At 42.0% G+C, this 26,337-nt stretch overlaps 1 protein-coding gene across 1 annotated transcript in view; it reads right to left on the bottom strand.

The window, feature by feature from the left end:
* The window catches only part of ANKMY1 (ankyrin repeat and MYND domain containing 1), a 39,757-nt gene that overhangs the window by 12,635 nt on the left and 785 nt on the right, over nucleotides 1-26,337 (bottom strand). Inside the window, exons 2-13 of the mRNA XM_063133225.1 lie at nucleotides 25,425-25,737; nucleotides 21,701-21,847; nucleotides 19,830-20,299; nucleotides 18,281-18,497; nucleotides 17,313-17,477; nucleotides 14,235-14,617; nucleotides 12,608-12,779; nucleotides 9,929-10,081; nucleotides 8,590-8,736; nucleotides 3,112-3,219; nucleotides 2,300-2,431; nucleotides 110-223 (exon numbers count right to left, since the gene is read on the bottom strand). Coding sequence (XP_062989295.1) covers nucleotides 110-223; nucleotides 2,300-2,431; nucleotides 3,112-3,219; nucleotides 8,590-8,736; nucleotides 9,929-10,081; nucleotides 12,608-12,779; nucleotides 14,235-14,617; nucleotides 17,313-17,477; nucleotides 18,281-18,497; nucleotides 19,830-20,299; nucleotides 21,701-21,847; nucleotides 25,425-25,737 — 2,521 coding nt within the window. The remainder of the gene's footprint in view (nucleotides 1-109; nucleotides 224-2,299; nucleotides 2,432-3,111; nucleotides 3,220-8,589; nucleotides 8,737-9,928; nucleotides 10,082-12,607; nucleotides 12,780-14,234; nucleotides 14,618-17,312; nucleotides 17,478-18,280; nucleotides 18,498-19,829; nucleotides 20,300-21,700; nucleotides 21,848-25,424; nucleotides 25,738-26,337) is intronic.

Consider the following 26,337-nt stretch of genomic DNA (forward strand, 5'->3'; position numbering starts at 1 on the left):
GAGCAAAGAAGCTACAGCATTTAGCTCCAATTTCTCTGTCAAGTATAGGAACAGGGTTCACATCCTTTTAATTTTAATGTGAATCTGACATTCTAGGCGATAAACATACCTGATAGTATTTGAAACATGCATAGTCCACTACTGTTCCCACTGCACTTCTAGTCTCATCCCCAATAGTAATTGGCATCAACATGTCCGCACCGTTTGCTATTAGAGTATTAATCTGGGGAGACAAAGAAAATAAATAAATGCAAAATATCAAGAATCTCATGTGACCACTCACACAAAAACCGCGCACAGCCCAAATGTGTACTATGTCTCAGTATGAAGGCTGAATTAAGGGTTATGTTCCTAACACTGAAGTCTTTCTTTTCAACCAGATAATATACAGTGGCTGGTTCACCTAAAGTATGGATCACCCAGTTTTTCTTTATGGCAGGGTACACAACACAAACCACTGTAAGAGCCACTATTTATTTAATTTTATTGGCTGCATCGCTACCTTGACCAAATGACAGCATTTGTGCCACAATTCTAATTTAAGCATTTTCATTTTAACCCATCTTCTGACATTTCCTTTCTCTCGGTGCCCCACTGTGCTTACTGTCCTCTCTCTGTGTGTACCACCAAAAAGGAAATATATCCCAACTAATAAATTGGGATATCTACTGGAGTCGTGGATACAAAAAGGGATCCAGGGTATCTCAGTTTTTGTTAACGGCCTGAGCAGGTTTCTAGAAGAGAAGTCTTTTGTTGTAACACTAGCCATAGGTGAGCATGTGGTTTTTGTTTAGAGAAAATCTGTGCATTTTTCACTTGTTTATTATTATTAATTTATTTTAAACTTAGAAATTTGTTTTTCAGACTGTCATAGCTCCTGGCCTTTTTCAGAGGTGGAAATTCACAGTGGAGCTTAAGGCTCTTAGAGAGCAATCCTATGGCCCCTAGGCAGAGTCTGGGGGAGCCACAGGATACTTCTGATTCCTGCATCCAAGGTCAGAGGTCACGCTTGGACCCAGAAGTCCGAGCTCTCCGCTCCCGCCCCGCTCCCTCGCAGCTGGCATGGAGAGAACCACACCAGGGGCCTCGGAGGGAAGGGAAAGGGTGTGTGCTGGTGGGAGGGGAGGGCTTACGCCGTCTCCCCAGACCTCCCCAGCCGCCTTCCCTCTCACTCCCCGACGCCTCAGCTAGGATTTTGCCCTTATCAGTCTGATAATGGACAACCATCTGTCAAGTATGCTATAAGGTGGATTCCTGCATTGAGCAGGGGGTTGGACTTGATGGCCTTTTAGGCCCCTTCCAACTCTATTATGCTATGATTCTATGAATGTTTGCATAGTCACATGCACTTTTATAATTTTTAGTTTGGAAAAATCTATAAATACAAACTTGAACTGGTAAATTTATGTGCAAATTACACATCTGTCTGTTGTTGCTTTTTAAAGTAAGTTTAGTAGCTGATTTCAAATTAAGCATGTATTTATATTAGCAGGTGTCGATATTAGACCCTTCTTAATGTGGGTTTGTGTGGGAAGCGTGGATAGATGCATATATGTTTTTGTATATACTTTTTACATGTTAGGCCACGGAAGAAGACCTATGGTCGAAACAAATTTGGCTATGTTTTATTAGTTTAGTTTCACTTGAACGATACAATACAATCACTGTAAATTTTAATTTGAAGATATCATGTTGTTAGCTATTAAAAAACATGGTTATTTGCAGTTTGTTTGTTTTTGCATATAATTTCTTTGGATGTTTTATTAGGTTCAAGGCATTCAGGTTTGAAAATGCTAAGTTGTTAAATATTAGGTTTATCTATTTTGTGTTTTTTCACCAGTTTATATATCCCAATTGAACAGCTGGCTGCAATCTCTTGGTATCAGTACATCACCAGGACTCCATTAAAGGTCTGCAGCCCATCTTTCAGTAAACCCCTCTGTTTCTACTTCCCTTACATGTCTCCCTGCAGCCCCCTTTTCTCAGTTACTTCATCTTTTCTATCTCCATCACATAGTACTTCCATCTCTTTGCTCCACTACAGGTCTCTCTGTTGCCTTAGCTAGACCTAAGGTTTATCCCGGGATCGTCCCGGGGTCATCCCTGTTCATGTAAATGACACACAGGGGATCCCGGGAGCAGGCAGAGACGACCCCGGGACGACCCCGGGATAAACCTTAGGTCTAGCTAAGGCCTGTGTCTCAACCTTTGCAACCCCCCTTTTTCCCCTTGGGGTTTCCCCACCCACAGATCTCTCTATTTGAGAACCCAGTATCAGAAGGCTTAACCCTCTTCTTACCAGAGCCATCTTATTTGCTAATGTCCTGTTGTGTTCATATGCAGGGTTAGTAACAGCACACAGAGCACTTCCAATAGCTTGGCTTAATGGCATATTTGGGTCAGCTCCAGCAGCCAGGAGCTCAGCTACTGCCTGAGTCAATGCAGAAGAAAGAAAAAAATATTGAAAACCCTCTCCTTATAAATATTTTTACAGCACAATATGATCTAGAGCTTGGGTTAGAACAGCAACTCGGAGAATTTATGATCTACCTCAAACTCCCGGCTGGTGCAGAAATAACCAAGAGCCAGGGCTAAGTGAGCAGATGAAGCAAGCCCAGTTCCCTCTCTCTGGCACCCAAATAGGAGGCTGCCACCAGCACTGAGGCATGAGCAGAGGGGAAATGCCAATCTTCTACCACCATCGGCCCACCATGGCTGCAGCAAAGGTGGCAGCATTCTGAGCTGAGCTAAGCTCTGATGCTGCTGTCTCCAACATGACAGGAGTAGGGCCTGGAGAAGCTTCTGTTCTACCCTGCCCTGCTCTTGCTGTGACAGCATCAGGCTCCAATGGAGGCATCCCCCCTTTCCTCTGCATCTGACCAGGCCCGCCTCTTTGCATAAGCTAGACTGCTTTTTTCTGCACTTCAGAGAAACTTTACTATAATTGTCTACTTGACATGCTAAGATTGTATGAAGTACTTGTGACTGGTTAATGTTTAAATAAGCATTAGAATCAGCCATCTGAGTTTGCAGTAATCTAAATTATATTTGAAACTCTGTTCTCCACTATTTTCATAGAATAAATAGAGCAGGAGGGGAAATAATGCATACCTGATCATTTCCAGTAGCGACCGCCAGAGAAAGAGGGGAATGACCACTCCACAGCACATTTGGATTTGCATTGTGTTCTAAAAGAACATGAATCACTTCGGCCGCTTGCTAAGAGGGCATAATAAAACAAAGATAGGTCAATATTGGGGGAGCATGTTTGTCTAACAATGGGATCCGGTATTTTATAAATCAATAACATATTCAAAGAAAATATGTTAAAGCAAAGACATGCAGGCATTTCTTATTCTGAATTGAAATATTGAAGCTGATGTTGAATTGGACATTTACCTATGCAAACACCAATAAAATGCTTCAGTTCAGAATGACATGACAGATATTAAGGATTTGATTTAACAACATAAAGACATAGTATTAAACAATACAGACATATTCCTAGACTAAGCGGACATGAGGATTCTAACAGATCTCCTCCAGCTGTAAGAAACTTGTTCATGCAATTCAGTGGAGAAAGCACATGAATTCTCTCTGCACACATAGATTTCTTCCCTCTCCTGGAATGAATGGAGGAGCCAACCCACAGAAACACACATGCAGGGTTCTGGGTCAGGTAACTGACTACACAGGGAACTTACTAATAGAAGTTGCAATCCAGTGCTTTTGAAACAGGTGTTTTGGTGATCCCATATTATAACTGCAAAGCCTTTGGCTTAATCATTTAACCTTCAGCGCCCTACAAAAACATGTGTAACTCCATATGCACCTATTTTCCCCATTTTACTCTTGCCTCTGCCATCCCCTCCCCCTCTTGAATTTAGATTGTAAACTACACAGGGCAGAATTCTGTCTCTTTTTGCTTATATCTCCCTGCAAAAATGTCATTTGTATCAATCTTGCTTTATTTCAGGAGTGAGTAGGTTTTAGGCTTAAAGCATCTACTTTGTTTCTTACTAGAACCTGAGAAGAGATCCAACAATTGGAGCCTGACGCAAAAGATTCCGAGCCCAAGAATTTGTTTGGAGCAGTAGAACTGAATCAATGAAGATAGCCCTATAGTATGTCAACATTAAAAGTTTTCATGCCAAATTTCCTCAGTAAATTAAAAAAATATTAGGAGAGAGTGGCTTTTCTACACAAGTGCCTTGCAGAAAAGCTGCATCAGAGTGAGTTGTTGGGGGGTGGGAGGAAGTAAGCAAGATCACGATTCCATCAAGCAATTCTTTACGAATGGAGAGGCTCAAAGAGAAAATGGTAGCGGGGGGTGGGGAGAGAGATTCATCCAATACAGAACTAAAGAAGGAAATTTCAGCCAAAAATACTAAACTGAATTTCAATCTAAAATAAATTGTACCTTGCACATTGCGCACTGATACCTTTGGGCTGATGGAACAGGCAATATAAGCATAATAGCTGCATTTTTATTGTGACTTGAAAATCCAACAGCTGCAAACAAATGCTAGACTAAGGCTATACAGACTTACCAGGGAGAAACAAACACCCACTGAACTCAACTGACTTATTTCTAAGTGGATATGTATAGAATTGCACTGTAAATTACTGTAAACAAAGGCCTGCCACAATGACAGCCATTTAATTATGCATGAGCAGATAAGAGAGGTAAAGTTGGGTTATTGACTTTTTATTTATGTAACTGATGGCAGCGATACAAAATGGCTAAGTAAGAATTCTATGTCAATGAAGCGATCAGCTCTGGAAATGAGACCATGTATTGGAACCACATTATGGCCTCTTAAATGGGACTTCTCCAGTTTTGTTAATCTACATAAGACTTAATCATCAAATGTAATTAACAAACACAAAACTTAATCGTTAAATGAAAAATCTCTAAATGCTTTCCATATGTTGCTCATCTGTATATAATGTTGACCATATTTTACCAATGTAATAACCAAATAATTGCCACAGCCTACAGAAATTCTCGCTCACCATTCTTTGTATCCCAGAGTTAGCCTTAGGCTGAAATCCGATGCCCAGCTACCTGGAAGCAAGTCCCACCAAACACACTAGAACTTTCACTACCGCAAGATGTAGTGATGGCCACCAATTTGGATGGCTTTAAAAGGGGATTTGGAAAAAAATCTGGAGAAGGCTACTAGCCCTGATGGTTATGTGCTACCTCCAGTATCCGAGGCAGTAAGCCTGTGTGCACCAGTTGCTTGGGAACATGGGTGGGAAGTTGCCATTGCACCATGTCCTGCTTTGTTGGTCCCTTGTCGACAGCTGGTTGGCCACTGTGTGAACAGTGTGCTGGACTAGATGGACCCTTGGTCTGATCCAGCATGGCTCTTCTTTTGTTCCTAACTGTTGCCCTGTCAGACCAACTCAGGAAGGAGCACAGCTGGAGAACAAGTGTAATTGTGCAGATGCACCCTTTGCCACCGTTCCTTGTAGGATTAGGGGGCACTCCCAAGAAACAGACCTGATTCTTCAAGGGAATTCAACCCCTTCCAGAACAGGTTGAATCCCAATCTCCGAGTTAGGCTTTCTACTGATCAACAACACCTCTGTCTTGCCTGGATTTAACTTCAGCTTGTTCATCCTCATTCAATCTGTTATCAAACCCAGACAATGTTCAAGGCTTTTACTGCTTCCTTGGTGTTAGGTGATGAAGAGCTGGGTATCATCAGCATATTGGTGGCACCTTACTCCAAAGCTCCGAATGACCTCTCCCAGAAGTCTTATGCAAATATTAAATATCATGGGAAACGAGATAAAAACCTGTGGGACACCACAGGTTGTGAAGATACAATAAGTGACCCTGGAATCAAACTGTAATTCTTGATTACCACTTTCTGGACACAGCCCACCAGAGAATACCAGAAGCACTGCAAAGCAGCACCCCATGGCACAGCCCTACCAGGTAGTCCAGAAGAATATCATGGTCAATGGTATCAAAAGCTGCCAAGACCCCAGGAGCATAAATAGGGCCACTCTCACCCACATCCAGTTCCAAAGGTAGGTCATCCACCAAGGCAAGCAAAGCAGTCTTAATCCTAGGCCAAAAGCCCAACCGAAATAGGTCCAGATAATCAGTGTCATCCAGATACATCTGGAGTTACAACACCTTTTTCATCACCTTAGCCAAGAATGGTACATTTGAGATGGCCTATAATTAGACACATGTTCTGGGAAGGTTTAATAGAAGTCTTATTACTGCCTCTTTAAAGTACCCTCCCATTAACCACGGTATCAATCCCACCCTGGCAGATTTAATTAGCTAAGAAGGGCAGGGGTAGAGTACACTTAAGATACCCTGCCCAAATCCTCTAGATCTGCAAGCTGAAAATAAGCCAAAATATTTGGACAAGCAATTGCCAAGCTTACAGCAATCTGATCTGCCCCAATACTAGTCCAAGTCAAGGCAAATCTGAGCAACTTAGCTATTAGCTGTGTTGTCCGCTCCTTTCACAACACAGAACAAATGTTGCTCTGTTGTTAATGCTGAACTTTTGCTTAACCCAATATTACGCAGAATGTCTCCTAATCTGGAAAAGGGATGCTGCCTTTCAATTTAATGAAATGCTAAGGGCCTCTAGTGGTCAAAATTTGACATTATTCCATTGCTGCCTTACTACTGGACTCGTTCTAGCTCAGATCAGTGCCAAAAGCACAATATCCTGTCTCCACATAATCAGCAAGAGAAAGATCCTTGCAGTATGCTGTGTAAAAGGGGGTGGGGGATAGCAACCCTGATGTTCACCTTTGCAGGTGGAGGTAAACTGGGTAGGCAGGCAATGGAGATGGGAAATAAGCCTCATCCAAAGAATCAAGTCAAAACAATGTAAAGCAAAAAGGTTCCCTAAATAATGAGGATGTCTAAGGGGGGTGTTTTGCAATATGAGCTTTCCCACACCACAGGAGACCACTCTATTTCAATATCTCAACTACAACAATACCACGTTTTCACAAATTTGTGCAGGCTCTGGGAAGGAAGAACTGTGCTCATTACAGGCACCTTGTACTTGTTACACGCAACGATTTTCAGTGCTAACGATTGCAGTTCCTGTGACAGGAAGAGAAAACACTGAATTTGCAATTCGAGAACTGGGGACACATGGTACCACCCTGACACAATTGCATTCTTGATTAAAGACTTTTGGATTCCTTGCAATAAGGTGAATATCAAATAAACATTTTCGTGCAACTAACTGATAATCTTATAATACAGTTCAATTAAAGACAGTGCACTCAAAACCCTTCTTTAAATTCCAGACAGAACTTAACTGTGCTCCTTGCAGCCTGGCAAGCAACTCTTGGGTGCCCCTGTCAAATGAGGCAACGTGGGTGGCTACAAGAGAGAGGGCCTCCCAGTGGTGGCACCCTATCTCTGGAACATCCGTTATTGAGCAGTCTTAAAAGTACAGTAAATAAATAGACTCAATAGTATGCAAAACTTTTAATATCTGGAACCTGAGGTTTTATTATCACCTGTGGACACTCACAATGTTTCTCTGTCTGACTTGTAAGCGCTTGTTTTAACATGGAGTTTAAGAAAAGTGATTTTAGATTTCCTCTTATATTTATTGCAGATTAGAGACAAAATCCCTAGCTAGGGTGTTAGGATCCAAACTCCCAACGTAGACTGCATTGTTCCTGTCCTTGGCCTAAGTGAAATTTGAGATCCGCTATTTCAAACCTTATAACGAATAACCTGGGTTGGATCCAGTCTTAGAATAGATCCACGTTAGTCAACAGTAACAAGAGTCCCATTGATTTCAACAGGTCTCCTCTAAGTATGACTAAGTCTGGAGCCAACCACTCTTCTTTAATGTTCATGGCAATTTATGGTGAAAGAGAAGGCTTTGGATATGGGACACTGTTGTGTGGATGCACTCTCTTAGATCTAGCTGCAATACTGAATTGTGCCAGTCTTCCTGTTTGAACTGCTCCACTTTAGGCCTGCAACTTGTGCTGGGGGAAAAGAGGGGGAATTTTGTGTCCTGCATCACTTCATTTATAAACTGGGCTTCTCTTTTCTATTAGATTTATGCAGCTGGTTTCACGGCAAGTATAAGTTTGTATCTTATAACTCCATTGTCTTTCATACGTTGCAACCATAAGATGACAAGAGCCATGTTTAACGATATATTTGCTTTTGTTAGTTAAAGCCTTTTAAAAGCTAATAAAAAGACAATTAAACATTTATATAGCTTGGAAGTCTGGGGTTCAGACTTGGGGAAAGAATTTAGAGTGCTTGTAGGCCAACAAAATTGCAGACCTTTGTCTGTATATACTGAGCGTTAGAGGTAATATTTCCAGGATGGGTGCCTATGCCCACATGACTGGAATTCCTCAAACTACTAGACCTTGGGCCCAAATATCAGATCTTCTATGCTAAAAAATGTGGAAGTTGTTGAATAAATGAAATTCTTGCTTTTAAAACATGAATTTCTTACTAAGATAAAATGCAACATTTGAAAACCGAGTGGGGCATGGATGATAAAAGCCAGCAAACAAGTTCAGCGTGTAAGAATGAGGATTCCCACAGCGACCGCTCACCTTAAAATTATCTGTCCTCTCACAGGCAATATGAAGAGCTGTCCTCCCACCATCCTCTGGGATAATGGTACATTCCTCATGGTAGGTTTTGGGTGGTCCGGTTTCATTATTCATTTTAATTATAGATCCTGCTTCTGTGAGCTCGTTCTACAGGCAGAAATGAGAACAGGAGTCAGTTATCACAAGTACTTCAAGGAGTCACACAGCCTGTTTCCCCTAGAGCAGTGGGTGCACAATCTTTTCATTCCCAAGTGCCATATTGGTTGTCTCCTGGGGTGGCAGAGGCCACAGATGTGCACACACATTCACTTACAACTCACACCCCTACACACCCCTCACTCAAATCCAACTCCTGCCCATGAGGGCTGGCAGCTTCCTTGTCCAGATAATAAAACCAATAATCCTCTCAAAAAACTGTGTTCTCAAACCATCCAGCCATCTGGAATCCTAGCTCCTAGCTCTTCTCCCTCCGCTAATCCACTCTCTTGATGAAGGATCCTGATATCCTCTTACCTGGAACTTTTTCAGGAAAAAACCAAGGGAGGAGGGAAAGGAAAAGAGGCTCTAGAAACAGGCTTGATGGCTCCTGCCATAAAAGCCCTGTTCCTAGAATGTCCTAGGAAGCAGGCAGGAGCTTCCTAGGACGTTCCGGGGATGCTCTATCTAGGAATGAGGCTTCTATGGCAGGAACCAAAGAGCCCATTCTTACAGTGTTTTCCTTTCCCCCCCCCCCCGGGTTTTGTCTGGAGATCTGGGGTGCCAGCCAGAATTTGGGGTGCTGCCCGCAAGCCAGATGTTTTGAACCCCTGGCTTAGAATGATGAAAGAATTATCCTCCCTAAAGGATCTCTTAAAGGCATTATTATCCATGTAATCCATGCACATATTGTACAGTGTCTATGAACGTATGAAGCCAGTTTATACCAAGTCAGACTATTGGTTCATCTAACTCTGTGCTGCCTACTTTGACCAGCAGTAGCCCTCCAAGGTCTTGGACAGAGGTTTTTCCCAGCCCTGCTATCTTTTCAACTGGAGATGTTGGTAGTCAGACCCCGCCACCTACCTGCCTGCCTGCCTAAGACAGCAGGGCAGTTCAGAAAGAGAAAATAGACAGACTTATAAAGCACTGTATATCTTTAGAACCGACCACACTTCCAATATATACATTGGTATGACCCCAGTTTTTATTATATTGCTTCTATAAGTAGTATGTCAGGATGAACAGTACAATTATTATATATTACACTGCAATTATTTTTCACACGACTTTGCCCAAAACAAGTTAATTTCTTGTTCAACTGTTTTCCTGTACAGATGACATTGGAGTGAGACAGACATACCTTGACAGTAGCCCTGTCTGGTGTATATATATCATCCCCATCTTCTGCCCTTATGTCAGGGTTTGTAGCTGAATGAAGTAGTAATTCTGTTATTTCAATTCCTTCTTCACCAGGAAGGGCAGCAGCAATATGAAGAGGAGCTGTGCCTCCAAGCTGAAAAACCATATATATTATTAATACTTATCTACCACTTAACACAATAACATCTTTAAGCAGTTTACATATAACAATATAAAAGCACAGCTTAAAATATGCTATTTAAAACAATTTCAACTACAATAAAAGCAATAAAAATGGAGGAGCAGCAAGATTAAATTAATTACAAGTCATATTTACCCCAATCACAAGTCACACAAAGACTTCACTAGCATGTTATATTATGGCAGTGAGACATTCCAACTTTAATAAGATATATGTACCATTTCAGCTACTAGTTAAGGATTAAAATTAAAGACAAGTAAGTTCCAGATAGCATTATCATCTGCGGCATGTATTTTGAGAAGCTAAACACTTTGATTAAACTACAATCACAGTCAACGTCCACTAGATGGGCTGGTTAGACTACATGGTCAAAGATAGATTATTAATGACAAATTTCTGTCCCACAGAATCTATATCAAAGCAGCGTATCTTTGGGAATATTCCCTGCCGTTATATTTCTGTAAGAGAAGAGCTTCACCTCATATCCACCATATCATTATAGAACCCATAACACAAGATCAGTTGAGGATACAAAGGATTTGGTCGAGCTCAATACATACTAGACATCACAGTTCATATTAATTTTCCTTAATGACAACGATTAAATTGAATATCTCTTGAATGTCCAGAGATGACCTTGAATGTCCAGGGATGGCAAATATGTTACAAACTAGTTACAACCAGAAAAAGGCTTTTCTTCTGCATTGATAAAAATATAAAGAAAAACAGACCTACAGCACAATCCTTAACAGCCCCACTGTAATCATAGGATTGCAATCCAAAAGGCTTATCACATGAATTCCTGTACCAGCCTTATGAAACAGGATAGATTGCTGGTGCTAAACTGCTTGATCAGTTGCAATGGGACTGCAATCAACAGCACAACAGAATGGCCTTGCTTCACTTCTTAATGAATCGAGGACATCATTCACCATTTTGTTGGCAAGATATGTATATAGGCTTGGATCATAAATCAAAACAAAGTAGTTTTAAACATGTTTCTGTCTTTTTAAAGAGCTAGAAATGCTGCTGTCATGTATTCCAATAAATGGTGAGTTTTAAAACATCTACTTTTAGGGGAAAGCATTTTAATAGATCACTTCATCATTTTCATTGCAATAATCCCTTTGAAACCCCAAAGCTCGATCTGAAAGTCAAGTATTTCACTAACCCAGAACTATACAACTTGTGATTCACCAAACCAGACACACCAGAGGTTCAACAAAACACCTGTTTTTGCTTCCTACCTCCAACTGCAAAAAACCAGAAATTTGGCAAGTACCTGTAGGCCCCCATTCATGGCTGGTGAGCTGTATTTGAGCTGGTGGTCACAAGTTGTGCAGGCTTGCACAGGATACTAAAATTCATAACAGAGCATTCACATCATCAGTCCAGTAACTAAGGCCGTTGCTAGATGAGGGTTTAGCCTGGTGCGAGGCCCGGGCTCCCTGCTGTGCATGCAGATGATGTACAGGGGATCCCAGGGTAAGGCCGGGCTAAACCCTCCCTTGACCTGGGATAACCAGATCCACTTGTGGCCCGGTTTTTCCACAGCCCCGGTCTAGCTGTTTCCGTGGCTTTTCCTGGCTGTTCGCTTACTCACGAGTAGCCGGGAGAAGCTGTGCCCATCGGGCCGGGGTGTGTGTTAAAATCACGGGGGGGGGGGGAGATGAGGGCCGGGGGGGGGGGGGGGAAAGAGTGGACCCGGTGGGAGAGATGAAGGGGGAAGAGCGGAGCCAGGGTGGGGAGATCACGGACGGGGGGGCGGAAGGGGCACTGGACATGGCGGGCGGGTGATCGGGCGGGTGGGTGATCAGGCGGGCATGGCGAGTGGGCGGGCGAGCAGGCAGGGGGGCATCAGACATGGCGGATGGGGGCAAAGAATAATGGGGCTAGGGCAAGGAGATCAGGGACGGGGGGAAGAACAGGGCCAGGGCAAACTTATCGGGGACCGGGGGGGAGAAGAAGAACGGGGCCAGGGTGGGGAGATCGTGGCCGGGCGGGCGGCCGGGGCATTGGACATGGCGAGCGAGGGGCGGACGAGCGAGTGAGTGGGGGGCGGACATGTCGAGTGGGGAGCAGACAGGCAAGCGAGTGGGGGACGGGCGGGAGAGTGAGCGGGGGCGGACATGGCGAGCGGGGGGCGGACGGGCGAGCGGGCTGGGGGCATCAGACATTGGGGGGAAATCGGGGGAGCGGGGAACCCTTTATTTAAAAAAAAAATAGACTTACCTTTTCGTTGGTGCGCTCCTGCACACATGGCCCCTTTAATTTAAAAAAAATGGCCGACGTGACGGGGCTTTCCCTTACCCCATCGCGTGTTATGTCTAGCTAGGGGCGACAGCCCGCGCTAGCTGCAGCACGGCCTCGCCCTTACTCCCCACCGGATTATCAGGTAGGTCTAGCAAGGCCCTAATTGAAATTCTCCAGTTTTGTTTTTTAATTGAGAATTATCACACACAAATAAGGTATTCCTACTCTGGATGGAAGTCGTATATCAGTCCTTGCTCCGGCTTCTAGAAGTATTTTCACTACTTTGGGATCTGCAGCTTTAACAGCAAAGAAGAGGACATACATAGGAATACTGCACATATTAGGATCAGCACCTCTTCTTAGGAGCACTTTGATTGTATCCAGTCTCCTTTTGTGCCTAAAAACCAGCAAAAAACAGAGCCCTGTCAATTGTTAAACACTTTGAGAAGGTCAATGTTCTAAACCTGCCTCTGGAAATGAGGATAGTCATTCAACCAGATACAGATCATCTTCTAAACCTGGAAGTGGTGATGCTGTTCTACTATATTGATGATAGATAAGAATCTAACTTGTATGCCCAATGCTCACTGCTAGGAAGATATTGTTTATATTTCATGCTAGACAATAAGAATACCTTGGACCACATTCAATGTAAGAACTGGAGTTAAGTCACTTTGCTAAATTGTGATAGCAGTGAGAACCAGGAAACAAATCCCTAGGTAGGATTAGAGACCTGAAATTCACAGTGATGACTTAAGCCTCTTGGTAGCTTTCAAAATTTCACTAAACTGTAGCAGTTGTTCTACAAGTCATACTAACAGTTGCAAGAATATTATTGCTGTAAAGTGCAACATGTAATCTGCTATCTCTCATCAAGCCACCCATCAACGCTTCTCTTACAACAGCAAAATGCCTGTTTTTGCATTTGGCTGAAGCATTTTAAACTAAAGGCTAATAAACTCAACAACTAGCACAGCACAACTGCCTTCCTTACACAGCTGACAAAGCCAACTTGCATATTTTTTGTTACCTTGAGATTTGAAACATGGTTCAGAAATATGGGGCTAAGTTTTGTGCACTCAAAATCTTGGTTTTATGTGCTTTTTAAGAATTCAGATCAGTAATTGGACTAATAAAAATTTGCAGCCATGTCTAGATATAAACATTGTCTACCTCCCCCAGCCAGTAAATGGGAAGGAAGTCCAAGTCCTCCTTTTCCCCTTCACTGAGCATTTGGATGTCAGAGGAAGAAAGGAGCACCTGAATCTCTCCCTTTCACTAGTCAACAGAGGGATCAAGGAACAGCAGCTTGCTGCTACATGCACAGATCTCTGGAATTCTGCACAAGACTGGACTAGATGCTACTGGTGGATATAGTGGCCTTTTTATCCACATTCAAAACTATGAGTGATCCTGATGATGACCGGAGGTGCTATCTCAGCCTGATCTATGTTTCACATACAGTTAAAATATTACAGAGGTTGCTGGGGTTGGGGTGTGTGTGTGATGAATTCAGCAGGTGTTACCAGTCTTTTTCACAAAACTGAAAGTACTCCTCTAGTGGCACAAACACGGGTTCTCCGTCACTGCTCAGCAAAAACCTAATGCATTCCTCCACCACACCACACACACCACTGCTGCACACTCCTGCCCCACCTCAAACTCTGAATAGTTTGAGGTGGGGCAGGAGACACCATGCAAAGACCTTTGATGGTTCTTCGGAGAACCTCTTCACTGTATAATCTACTAGCTTCTCTGTGTAAACTATCCACCCTGAGGAGGGCCCAGACACCAATACTAATGTGGTCAATGGTGGCAGATGGTTGCTCTGTGTTCTTCTACAGTCACTTACTCTGTTATCGATACTGCCATTCTTCTCACGGTGCCTTCATGATGGACAATCTCATTGTCAGGTAAGCCAGATACTTTTAACATGTGGTGGCTAAGAACAACGGCACCACGGTGCATGGTTTCTGGTGAAACCTTAATCTTGAAATTGTAAATACCACAAATTGTCCCAGAGCTCTTTCTTCCAATAGTTTCCTCTGTATCTTCTGATGACTTAACCTCTACATCCGCGACAAATTCTGCTTTTTCAGTAGGGAGTTCAGCAGGTGATGCATGGCTGGCACTTGAAGACATTTTGTTGTAGGTACTAGCTTGAGATGGCTGAGAATCCTCGCATTGTGAAAATCCTATAGAGACTGTAGATATTTCTTCTATGGCTTCTGGTACCTATATAAAACACAAAACCAAGTACATAACTGCTTCAAAAAATGCGTGGCTGTGTCCTGACATGGAATCACTGGATTATGTGGATCTGTTTTGATTTTAACACGTTCTCATTCACACTAACACTATTAGGCTTTCATTCAAAATAGTTAAACGGTTGACCTGAGGTACTTTCTTCCAAAATTTTACAAAAAAGTGCCATCTAATAATCCAATGCATTTTGCTCATTCCTTTATTTCATTTATATCCTGTCTTTCTTCCATGGAACATAAGGCAGAGTACTTATCATTTATGCAACTTACTAGATAATGGGCAGCTATTTATAAGGGACCAAAATATCCAGTGGCAACGACTGCTACTCAACTCTTACCAGAAGTAAATAAGTTTGCTCCTATACATGCAACATGAGAGAGGCAATGCATATATTAATAGAGGGTTTTTTCGTTACGGATAAAATTATTTCTAAATTTCAAAGTATATACTGGCTATGTATATTTACTTTATTTATGAAGGAGCTCTCAGAGATCTATCAGTAGAGAGCAATGGGACAAATACTGGGGACCATGTGGCAGAACATGAAGCTACAAAAAATATAGAAATCTAACAGAAAGACCTTTCTAGCATCTGAAACATCAAGGGGATGCCTTTATATGTCTAAGGTTTTAATAGGATCTAGGAGGAACTGAAACAGAGTGTGCGCTTTTAAAGAAATGCTTAAATATAATGGATACTTTTTTTAAAAAAAGCAGGGGCATCAGTTTCATATGGGCAAGGAGAGGGAGTGGGGAACTACAAAGACTTTTGTGAGCCATTGCCCAGGTATCTCAAATTTCTAGTGTTCTGGCAGTGATTGCCCTGCACAATGATTTCAAATGTTAGCTTTCTTCCTAAAAAGCCGAGAGCAGCCTTCCTCAACCTGGGGCGCTCCAGATGTGTTGGACTACAACTCCCAGAATGCCCCAGCCAGCTGGCTGGGGCATTCTGGGAGATGCAGTCCAACACATCTGGAGCGCCCCAGGTTGAGGAAGGCTGGCCTAGAGCATCCCTGCTATTGAATTGCTCCTCACTCAAGGCTTGTTTTTGGCTTCCTTACTTCCTTTCTAGCTTGCTTGCTTGCTTTTCTATAAATGAGCCACCTGACAAAGACGAAAGAATCCCCCCAATTAAGGTGCTCGAGGCATACATGTACCCGTCCTTCAAATCTGCTTTTAGTTTTTCATCACAAGCTGTTCCTTGACTGCAGAGAAAATTACTCCTGGAAAAGATCTTCATCTTTTGTCTTATTCCAGTATATGTAAAACATGGTAATAATAATCAAGGTGTATTGAATTTTATTTTATTATGAAAAACAAAACAATAAAAATAATCACAAAAAACTCATCAAACCACGTAAGCAAACATGCAAAATGTAAACGGGCAGACTTCTGGAATTCTGTACCATTTTTCAGTAACTGATCTCAAAGTAGCATACACATAAAATCGTAAATGAAACAGCTAAAAGCAGTTAAAATTCAAACCTCAACAATACAACAAATATGAGAAAATGCGTAATAAAATCAGCAGTACCTGTAGAAATTATCTCTCAAAAGCAAGCCAAAACAACAGCATCTTTTCTAGTTCTCAGAATGACATCAATGGGCGTGGAGGAAATTAAAAGTTTGCAGAAGGGTGTTCTGGAGCTCTGGGACTTCCACTGAAAAGCCCGGCTCCTACTTTTGGATAGCAACATGGCATCCAAACAAGATGTTGTTTGGAATAGAACCTCACCAGCAATCTTTATGGAGCTTCATATGGGAGGAAGTATTAGGGTTTTAAAGAGTGAAACAAGCACCTTCCATTGGGCCTCGGAACAAGACGAAATGGTAAGCAATGTAGTTCTTTCAATTTTGCTGTACTAGGGGGGCTTCCACACACAGTCTTCAGGGCGCCCTGAAAGCGCTTCAGGGCGCCCCGAAACTCCTAGTGTAGCTACCTGGTCAGAAGAGACGGAGGAAGAAGCGGCGGCGGCGAAAAGTTCCCAGGGCTCGGCGGCTTCCTTGACGGCCTCCTCCTGCTGCCGGTGAAAGAGCCACCTGGGTTGGAGAGCTCGGCGGAAGAGCCCGCCTTCTTCCACCGAGCTCTCCAACCCGGGTGGCTCTTTCGCCGGCAGAAGGAGGCCAGCGGGGAGTTGGGCTCGGTGGCAAGGAAGCCGCCGAGCCCTGGGAACTTTTCGCCGCCGCCGCCTCTTCCTCCGTCTCTTCTGATCAGGTAGCTACACTAGGAGTTTCGGGGCGCCCTGAAGCGCTTTCGGGGCGCCCCGAAGACTGTGTGTGGAAGCCCCCCAGGACTATACTGAGTGATGCCCTTTACCAAGGTAACAGGGCATTTCATATATTGAAGTTTCTGAACCATCTTCATGGACAACTCCACATACAGCACATTATAACCATCTAAAATAGGGACACATCCATTTACAGAGAGCATAACTATGATAATGTGCTCAATTCCACTCCTAACACTAGGACCATAGGGGCAATTCACTCAACCCCATCCTCTCTGAGCTGCAAGCAGATTTCTGATGCTCTGTCTTGCAGCTTCACAAATTATGAGTGAGTAGCAAGTAAATAGTATAAATTTGAAGCAACTGTAAAAAAAAATTGAAACGATTAGGCATTTCATGGAACTGTATTTTAGACTTACAGATTTATGAAGGACTGACCTCTCTTCTACTGGTGATCCTTTCAGCAATATTGGACTGAAAAGATTCTGCTGGGAAATAATGAATAATGCTCATAGATAGAGCTGATAATCCCTCATCGCTGCATTTATTCACATCAGCCCCACTATCAAGAAGGAGGTTGATGATGTCATCCTGGTAATTCAGCTGCACAAGGAAACTATGAGTTATTTTCATACAAAATAATACAATTTTCTTAATCCTAGTATTCTTCTAAAACCCCAGTTTGAAAAGAAGTTCAAGTTGTAGAGTCGACTCAGTACATAGATGCTGGCCTTAGCTAGACCGACCGGTTAGCCCGCAACAGAGGAGGGAAGATCTCAAGATGTGTTTATCGTGAGATCCCTCCTCTGTTTACATGCGATGCGCGACAACCTCACAAGGAGAGGTGTCGCGCCCACCATTTCTTTTAACTTAAAGGGGCAGCAGTGCACAAACGCTCATGCGCAAACAGTAATTTTTTAAATTTAAATTACTTTCCCTGCTCCCCCAACCCTACCCCCGATGGGTGCAGCTCCCGGCTCCTCGCGAGGAATCGTGCAGACCCAGGTCAACCCACAGTGCCTGGCCACAAGTTCCGCAGTCTCGGGCTCAGCCCAGGACCGCAGAAAAACCGGGGCCAAAGTGGAGGGCAAGATCCCAGGACAAGGGAGGGATCATCCCTCCCTGATCCTGGAACCCCCTGTGCATCATGTGGACGCACAGGGACGATCCCGGGAATCACCCCGGGATAAAGCCCCATGTAGCTATGGCCATAGTCTATGTATGCTGTTCAGTAGGAAAGTTGTCCTTAACATGCTGCTCATGTTCACAACTGCTATTGTGAAGTTTATCAGCATTTTTTTTCTCAAGTTACTATTAAAAGAGAAGAATGCCGTCACAGTAGGGAATTAAATAAGGCCTATTTTGTCTTAAGTCGGGATAATACATAGTAAGATTTGGAGTCTTACAGCAGCAGCAGCAAGGGCAGTATATCCATGTATATCCGCTATGTCTGGGTTGACCAGGTTGTCCCTGAGAAGCTCACAAACTCTATTATAATCTCCTTCTCCTGACTTCTCAATCAGTTCCTCGGCAGCAAGCTCTTTGAGACCTTTGGCTCCAAAGCCATTCCGGTGGCCTTCCAGAATTAAATTAGCATCCCAGTCTATGTCCTTCTGACAATGCCTACAGGTAAGAAAAACACACAAAACGGCTAGAAAGCCAATACAAGTATTTATAGTCTCAGTGATTTTGACTCCCCAAAACTCTTTTGAGATGGAAGGATGGGCCCTTTTCCCCAAGCCCTTTCCTCACTTGCACATATCAGTCTTTGGTCTAGTCCTCTCTGAGGTAGTAAAACTATATCTCAACTGTACTCATTCAGACTCCAAGTGTATGTGTGATGAGGTAACACATGGCTGAGTGCTCCTCCATACAAAATTATGTATTTATTTGTTTGTTTTATTTATTACTTCCCAACAGCCTTGACTATTGGGTGGTATAGAAGTGATATATATACCCTTTGCACATAAAACTAGTAGACAGGGAGAAGGGTTTTTGAAAAAGAAATATGAAGAGCCTTATGCCGTGCAAATTCCCTTCTTCCAACAGCACTGAGACAATGGCCTCAAATGATTCGATAAAGAGAGAAAGGCCAGGTTTGGAGGCATCCGTTGCTTCCCTCAACCATGCAGGTCGCACAACTGGGATTACCTTAATTACCCACACCACGTTGCAGCTAACCCTGTCATCCAAACCTAGTGTGCAGGACGGGTGTAGGGATTTTCACCCACCCTACAGCCCATGGCTTGCAGTAGGAGTTGTGGAGTGGGTGAAAAGTCACTATGCCCGCCCTGCAGACAGGGTTCAACGACACAGCAACTCCACACACAGCATGGGTAATTAGCGTAATCGAGGTTACACAACCAGCACGTGCGTGGGCAGGGGAACAACCAAAACTGTGTTGTTTCCCCTGCTGATCGTCCAAACCCAACCAAAGAGTCACACCTAACCAAAAAACAGGTATTCAGACTCTCTCCATCTCCCTCCTTCCTATCTCCTAAGCCAATGATGTAGGGCTATTAAAAGGAGGAAGATTTTAAAGAACTGCCTGACAAGTACTATCACCATGAATGGCAGCTGGGGAAGAAAATGAGTGCAACAATGAGTGAGCAATGATTCAATGAGTGAACAATGATTCAGGCCCATTATAAGGAATTATAAGGAAGCTCTATGTTTACACAATAATTTGGCAGCAGCTGAAAGGACATGACGTAAGCCAGGCTTTCCCAACCTGGCACCCTCTAGATGTGGTGGCCTATAGTTGTGCTGGCTGGGGTTGATGGGAGTTGTAGTCTAACACATATGGAGGAGCCAGGTTGGGAAAGGCTAGTGTAAGCTTTAAAAAAAATCACGTAAGTTGAAAATGCATAAGAAAAAGTAATAAGTAATAGGATTTCAGTGCCACTATCAAATTTACACTCAATGATCTACTTCATCCCACACATCAATGCTTACCTATATCTATATGTGTGTTTCTGCATCCTGATCAGAAAAGGTGTTATATTCGTTATAGGCCATAGTTTTTCATAAGCCAACCATTTCCTTTTCTTAAAATACTGGAAATCAAACTCTTTCAGGAAAGAACGAGGAAGAGGAAGATGATCTGCATCAACTGAGTATATGTACATATTTTCAGGCAATGTGTAGCTATCATCATTTAAAAGAAGATGCTTGTAGTCGTAGAAAAATGGGTCATTCTCCTCATTCAGATCCCACTTTGTACTGCTCTCCTCTGAAATATACTCTCTATTGGACTCAGCATCAAAATATAGACTGAGTTCTGGAAAATCCGAAAGAGTAAAATATCCAGACATTTCTGTACACAATTTAATTATATGGCTTCGATGCCACAAACCAACATCTTGACTATCGTCTGGATGAGTTTCAATTCCCGGTCCAAAACGCTCATCAGCCTTGTAAAGCCCCTTTAGCAGAGAAAACATATTCAAAACAGAAGTTGTGAGAGAAAAGCACGAGCCAAATAACATAATTTAATTCAACTTACAAAATTGCTCTCACTTTACCAAAACACAGTCAATGGTATGATCCTCATGCCTAAAATCAGATAAGGTAGGATCCACAACACTAAAGAAGAAGTTGAAGAAATTGAAATTACATCTAATTTTAGATACAATTTAATATTATATTAGACAAACTCAAAGAAAGTCAGCTTCAGGTTGTGTGGTGGACCAAACAGAGGGGTATAAATAAAAATAAACCAAATGAATGCAATAAAACTCACACATAGTTTTGTATTTTATTTCATTTTCATTCTGCTAAACTTAAAACTAATTCTACCCCTATTCTAAAATGTGCTCCCCTAGCATATTAATGCTTACAATATCTACCTAATGGATTTAAACTAAAAATTGCTGGAGAAAGATGGGGCAAGCAGCAGAACATAGGGGAAAAAATCAAAACTGTGTTGTAAATTTCAAAAGGCCTTTTAACCCAGGGTGCCCCACAGGCTCACACCCAACACCCTTGTTCAGTTGCAACACTAAACCAACATTTCAAGCTTGGACTCATGCTCTCCCCTCCCTTCTCCTTAGGAATGAGTAGAAGTTTTGCTTCCATTTTAGGTTAACCTCAGCTTGTCATGTCATCTGAGTTGCCCTTTCATCGATCAGCAAGCCATCTCCCCAACCTTCTGCAGATAGATTTTCAAGTTTAACAATAACAACAAGGATTGGGTTTTTTAAAATAACAAAGCTTTGAATAAATATTTAAGCAGATAGTCATGCAAAACACGGAGAAAAACAACTAGCGGACAGCTCACTTGAAACATGGGGTAGGAGAAGAGGAAGCAGGAAGAAGCAATCAGGGTTTGAGCTACAGTTTATACAAGTGTCAGCTGAAGAACAAAGGCTGGGGGGAGTAGCCCTCATCCAGCAACTCATCCAGCAACCCTACAACTACTCCTACTTCTAGGGACATCGGACAAAGTTGGGTATTTACAACTTTGTACATGGAAACTTTTTGGGATGCACCTCTCCATTTTAGCTTGCTTTTTTATGCCAAAGAATGAACAATGCAGGGAAAAGACCACGTATATCTGCATAGCCATTACCTGCATCCACCGATTTTACACATTTTCTAAATTCTGTGCAAATTGACTGCAGTTCTCCAGCTCAAGATGGATATCCAACATCAACCAACTTTGAAATATATTCATTTTTCTATTTTAAACAAGCAAATTCGTACTAATTCTGAAACATTTCTGATAAATTTGAACAGAAAAGGATTCTGAAATTATTTATTGAATTATTTATCCATTTTATATTTACTATGTGGTAGTACTATGGTGATTAGAACTTTCTAATTACCTGAAATCTTCTTCCATCATTAAATTCCATGGTCCCATAGCCTTCTTTACGGCTAAGATAAAACGACCCTGTAAATTTAGAGCCATCAGGCCAAAAGTAAACCCCTCTGCCATGACGGTGGTCTTTATAAAATTGCCCAACATATCTCTGTAATAAAAGAGAGAGAAAATTATGCAAATGCTAAGATTTAAACGCACAGGTCACAGGAACACATCACCACCGCAAGACAAACAAATTTCTATATTTTGTATTGCTTGTGAAGGCAATCTATCCACAAACTGTAAAACAACAAAATATATGAAAATACTCACTGATACAGGGTTGCATCTAGTGGTGTCTTTCTGCTAGCACAAAGCTTGTACTGCTTGCAGAAATCCCATTATCATCCAGGTACAAGTGTCAAATCCAGTACTTGGATTTGCAAGTCTTTACACAAGCCATTGCACAATTACTTGGCCAACTCATTATGACTTTATTATGTTAGATGTTGCTTTTGCTAGTTACAAATGTTCTGTTACCGTCTGCACAACCACAAGCAAAAAAACACTATTTCTTTTACTTTTTCCACAAGTATATTATGGTTTTATGGTTTAAAATTTTGTATATCGATTTTCAATGTTTAATGTTTTAAACTTTGTAAACTACCCAGAGAGCTTCAGCTATGGGCGGTATATAAATGTAATAAATAATAATAATAATAATAATAAATTATATTGCATACAACTCCGAAAGAGCATGTGAACCCAAGGCACTACTTGATAGACAAACCACAATTTAACCATGACAACTGAAACTGGCCAATGTGTGAAGCAATGCTTACCTTAAGTCAGAGAGAGAGAGAGAGAGAGAGAGAGAGAACACAAGCAGAATCTAAGAATATTTTATAAAGCCTATCTAACAGTTTGCATGCCCAAATGATCTAAAGATTTCTAAATATGTCCAAGATCCAAAACATCATGTACACTATTCCAATCACACACTTGGGGGGCTTTTACCTTCCCCCTCCCAGCAGTCTTCCTTCTACGCTGAAAAGCATCTCCCCACATTCAAGCACCACCAGACCAGAGCAAGAAATGAAAATCGGCCATCTGTGCACACAGTACAGACATGTAGGCAAATTAACCAGGTAGCAAAAAATATTTCTTGATGATTCTCAGAGAAAGTCAACAGGAAATAGGTGAAGTGCAGTGGCAGGCCACAACTGACTGCAAGTATATACCACTGCACTCTCCCAAAGAATACTGTGGAAAGAAATAAAGAGAGGATTTAACTAATATTTTGAACAGGGTATGAACATTCATTTGCAAGTCAGGGAGGCTTATTCCACTTGGCTTCTTCCTGTGGAAATGACTCCACAGAAACATATTGAGAATTACATTTAATAAAAGTGGAATATATGGAGGATAAAGTTCAAACAAAGCTAGTAACCTTGTTCAATCCAGGATTTACAGTCCTGGAAAATTTCATTAATATTACATTTATTACTGTGAATTACTTTCCTTGCAAAAGGAAAGTAATCAGAAAAACTAAATAAAAGTGTACACCCACTATAATGTTATATTTATTCAGCCCTGTTCAAGTAAGTATTATCGAGCATAAACAATGAAGGTGGAGTAACCTACTTGACAAAAAGACTAAATAGAATATATGAAAGTAACAGGTCTGAACTATTTACGTAACATGCACATTTGTGAATATTATTCACAATAAAGCCAAATATGGACAATCAGTATACAGACACAGGTTTTATAAGCATGACGCCCTTCTGGATTAAATTCCACGTAGGCAAAAGCAGCTGTGTTAATAAATCCACAAAGGTTACCAGACTGCTAAGAAGGCAGCAGTCTGCTCCTCCACAGTCAGCATGGAAATGCAGATGACCAGTAACTTGAAGTGCTAGTAAAAAAAAAAAAGATACTAACTGAGGTGACGAAGGACAAAGCAATCCACCTCTCCTCCACCAGCCCACTGCTTTTCCATGCCAACCGCCAAGTGGGTTGGCGGAAAAGCGACAGAATCATCCACCAACGGCCCACTCACTTGCTGCATGGAATTCCTTTTCATTTATGGTAACCAGTTAAGTTGTAAAACACAAAGCTGTGCAAAAGACTGGGGGGGGGGGAGTGCCTGTACATAAGATCAACATATGATCAACACTGAATACTTATGGAGGATCTTAATTCAAGCACCAGTTCTTGCTTCCTTCCTCTATGCTCAGGGAATCAGTGCTGTCAGAATAACACTGATTATCTGTTCTGCCAGTTAACAGGTGGGCAGAGGGATATCTGGATTGGGGACAAGAGCTATCAATTATTTACATTTCTAGCGCACCCCACACATCTGCTAAGGACAGATTATATATATATAAAACACCAGATACAAATAAAATTATAATTAAAAAATAGGGCAGAGAACACAACCCAATGCACATGCTTTCATGTATAAAGTCCCAGTTGCAAACCCTAGCGACTCCAGCTAGATGCATCAGGTAGCATCTAGACAGTGTCTACAGAGCTACTGTTATTTAGAATAGTCAATTTTGGTATAAGGCAGCTTCTTATGTTTCTAATTAGATGAAGATATATATCGGCTCTGTTCAGACAACATGCTAAACCATGATGGTTAAGTGTTATGAGCTAAATATTATGGCTTAGTGTATCGTGTGAACCATGATTTAGTGTGCCATGTGAACCATTCCTAACCATGGTGGCTACATAAGGGTTAGTGCTCTAACTATGGCTTAGCGTGTTGTCTGAACAGGCCCATCAAAATCACAGATTCTTTCAAGCTTAAGTCTGACCACTGAAAAACAACCCAACCAAAAATGGTCTTGCAATGGTTTCTGAAAATATTCAAGCTCATTTTCTGGTGAATCTGACGTGGGTGGACACGTTTCATCCCCCATACAATACATGCAGCTGGTGGGGGCACTCAGAGGCCACGTGCCAGTGAGTCTGGCTAGAGTTGGCAGTGGGCATTGCAATGCCTGGGTGCAAACACACACACATTCATGGACTACCAGACGATTTCAAAGGTTCTCCATGCTGGAATGAAGAAGCACAGACCCCCTCTCTACCCACCAACAACTAATTGGTATGCAGGCACAAGTGTAAACTGCATGGGGGGGGGGGGGGGCGAAGTGCACTGGTATGACTCTTCTTCCTCATTGTGATTGTGCTTTCCCAGGATGCCAAATAGCTGTTTGACAAGCTGGGAGGAGCACTATGTACCTGGGGAGGAAAATGCATGGAGATGATTCTTCCTGCAAGAGTAGCATGCAGCCCATGGGCCGCAAGTTGCCCACATGTGCTCTAGGGATTCTAATAAATACCATAGGACAACCTCCAAGAATGCTTCTATAGGCACCCTTGCTGTCTAAATGTGGTATCATATAGAATAATTTAAAGGAAGTTCTCAGTTGTTCTGAGAAAGTGCAATGGAGCATAAAGGAGGAGACCATCTACAGTATATTATGTTCCCACCTTCTTCCTAAAACATGTTTGCACACACAGATTTCCCACCATTTTCACCAATGGAAATACATGTGGAGTGGTGACTGGATAGGAAAATAACTGATATGTTTGGTATCGCAAACATTCTGCGACAACCTTCCCCAACCTTTAGCTTGTTTCTTCACTCTTATTACTATTATGTACAATAATAACAATGTTTTGGCTGCAAGAACATACAATATAAACACTTTTAAAATATTAAACCAGTTTACCTCACCATTGTCCCACGCAAATTCTCCATATCCAAGCTTTAGATCAAATGCAAATTGTCCTCTATAGCTAGACCCATCTGGCCACTCTTGCACACCAGTTTTACGTTCAATCTTGTTATTGTTCAGATCTTCACTAAATAAATCTTGCTGTTCACTACATTCTTCCTCATAATCTTCAGTTTCTTCTCCTTCTTCATCACCATCATAATCAAGAGAAGATTCTCGTTCAATCTCAATTTCAGTTTCTTCTCTTCCTTCTCCATGGAAGGAGTTTCCTCTTGATATGCTATCTCCTGTTTCATCTTTCTTCACTCTGAAATCATTAGGAAGAGCCACTGAAGTTCATTTACCAAACAACGATAATCTAACACTGCAATCCCAAACAAACATTGGGAAGTTTATAAAGTGACTCCCTTGCAAGTAAATATACATAGGGTGCAATCCTAGGCATACTCATCTGGGAGTATTCAATGAGGCTTATTTCTGAGTAGACATACCACAGTATTGTGCAATTAGTGCACTTCTTGTAAGAGGATTTTTCAAGTGGCAGGCATGCTGATTAAGCACACCTAATACTCTCAAAGCTATATAGGAACTGTACTAAATCCACTGCTAATCATTGCTAGTCCAAACTGAAGCATAGCATCAGCAGAGGTGACTGTTGCATAAAATTCCTATGCTACTTTTGGGATCTCTATTGTACAATGCCCTCCCATTTAGCAACAGAGCAGATGAAGGTGTCATCTGGACAAGCCCTCAAGAGCACAGTATAATATAGCATTAGAAAGGGTTATCACTACAACTATCCCAAAGATCAACAAAGAATTAAGTTGCACTAATCAGTCTTCACAGGGCATGAACCAACGAAGAGTAGAAAAATAATCTTCCTGAAGGCAATTTGTGGCCCTCCAAA

Source organism: Elgaria multicarinata, chromosome 8, assembly GCF_023053635.1.
Source record: "Elgaria multicarinata webbii isolate HBS135686 ecotype San Diego chromosome 8, rElgMul1.1.pri, whole genome shotgun sequence".
Lineage (NCBI taxonomy): Eukaryota > Metazoa > Chordata > Lepidosauria > Squamata > Anguidae > Elgaria > Elgaria multicarinata.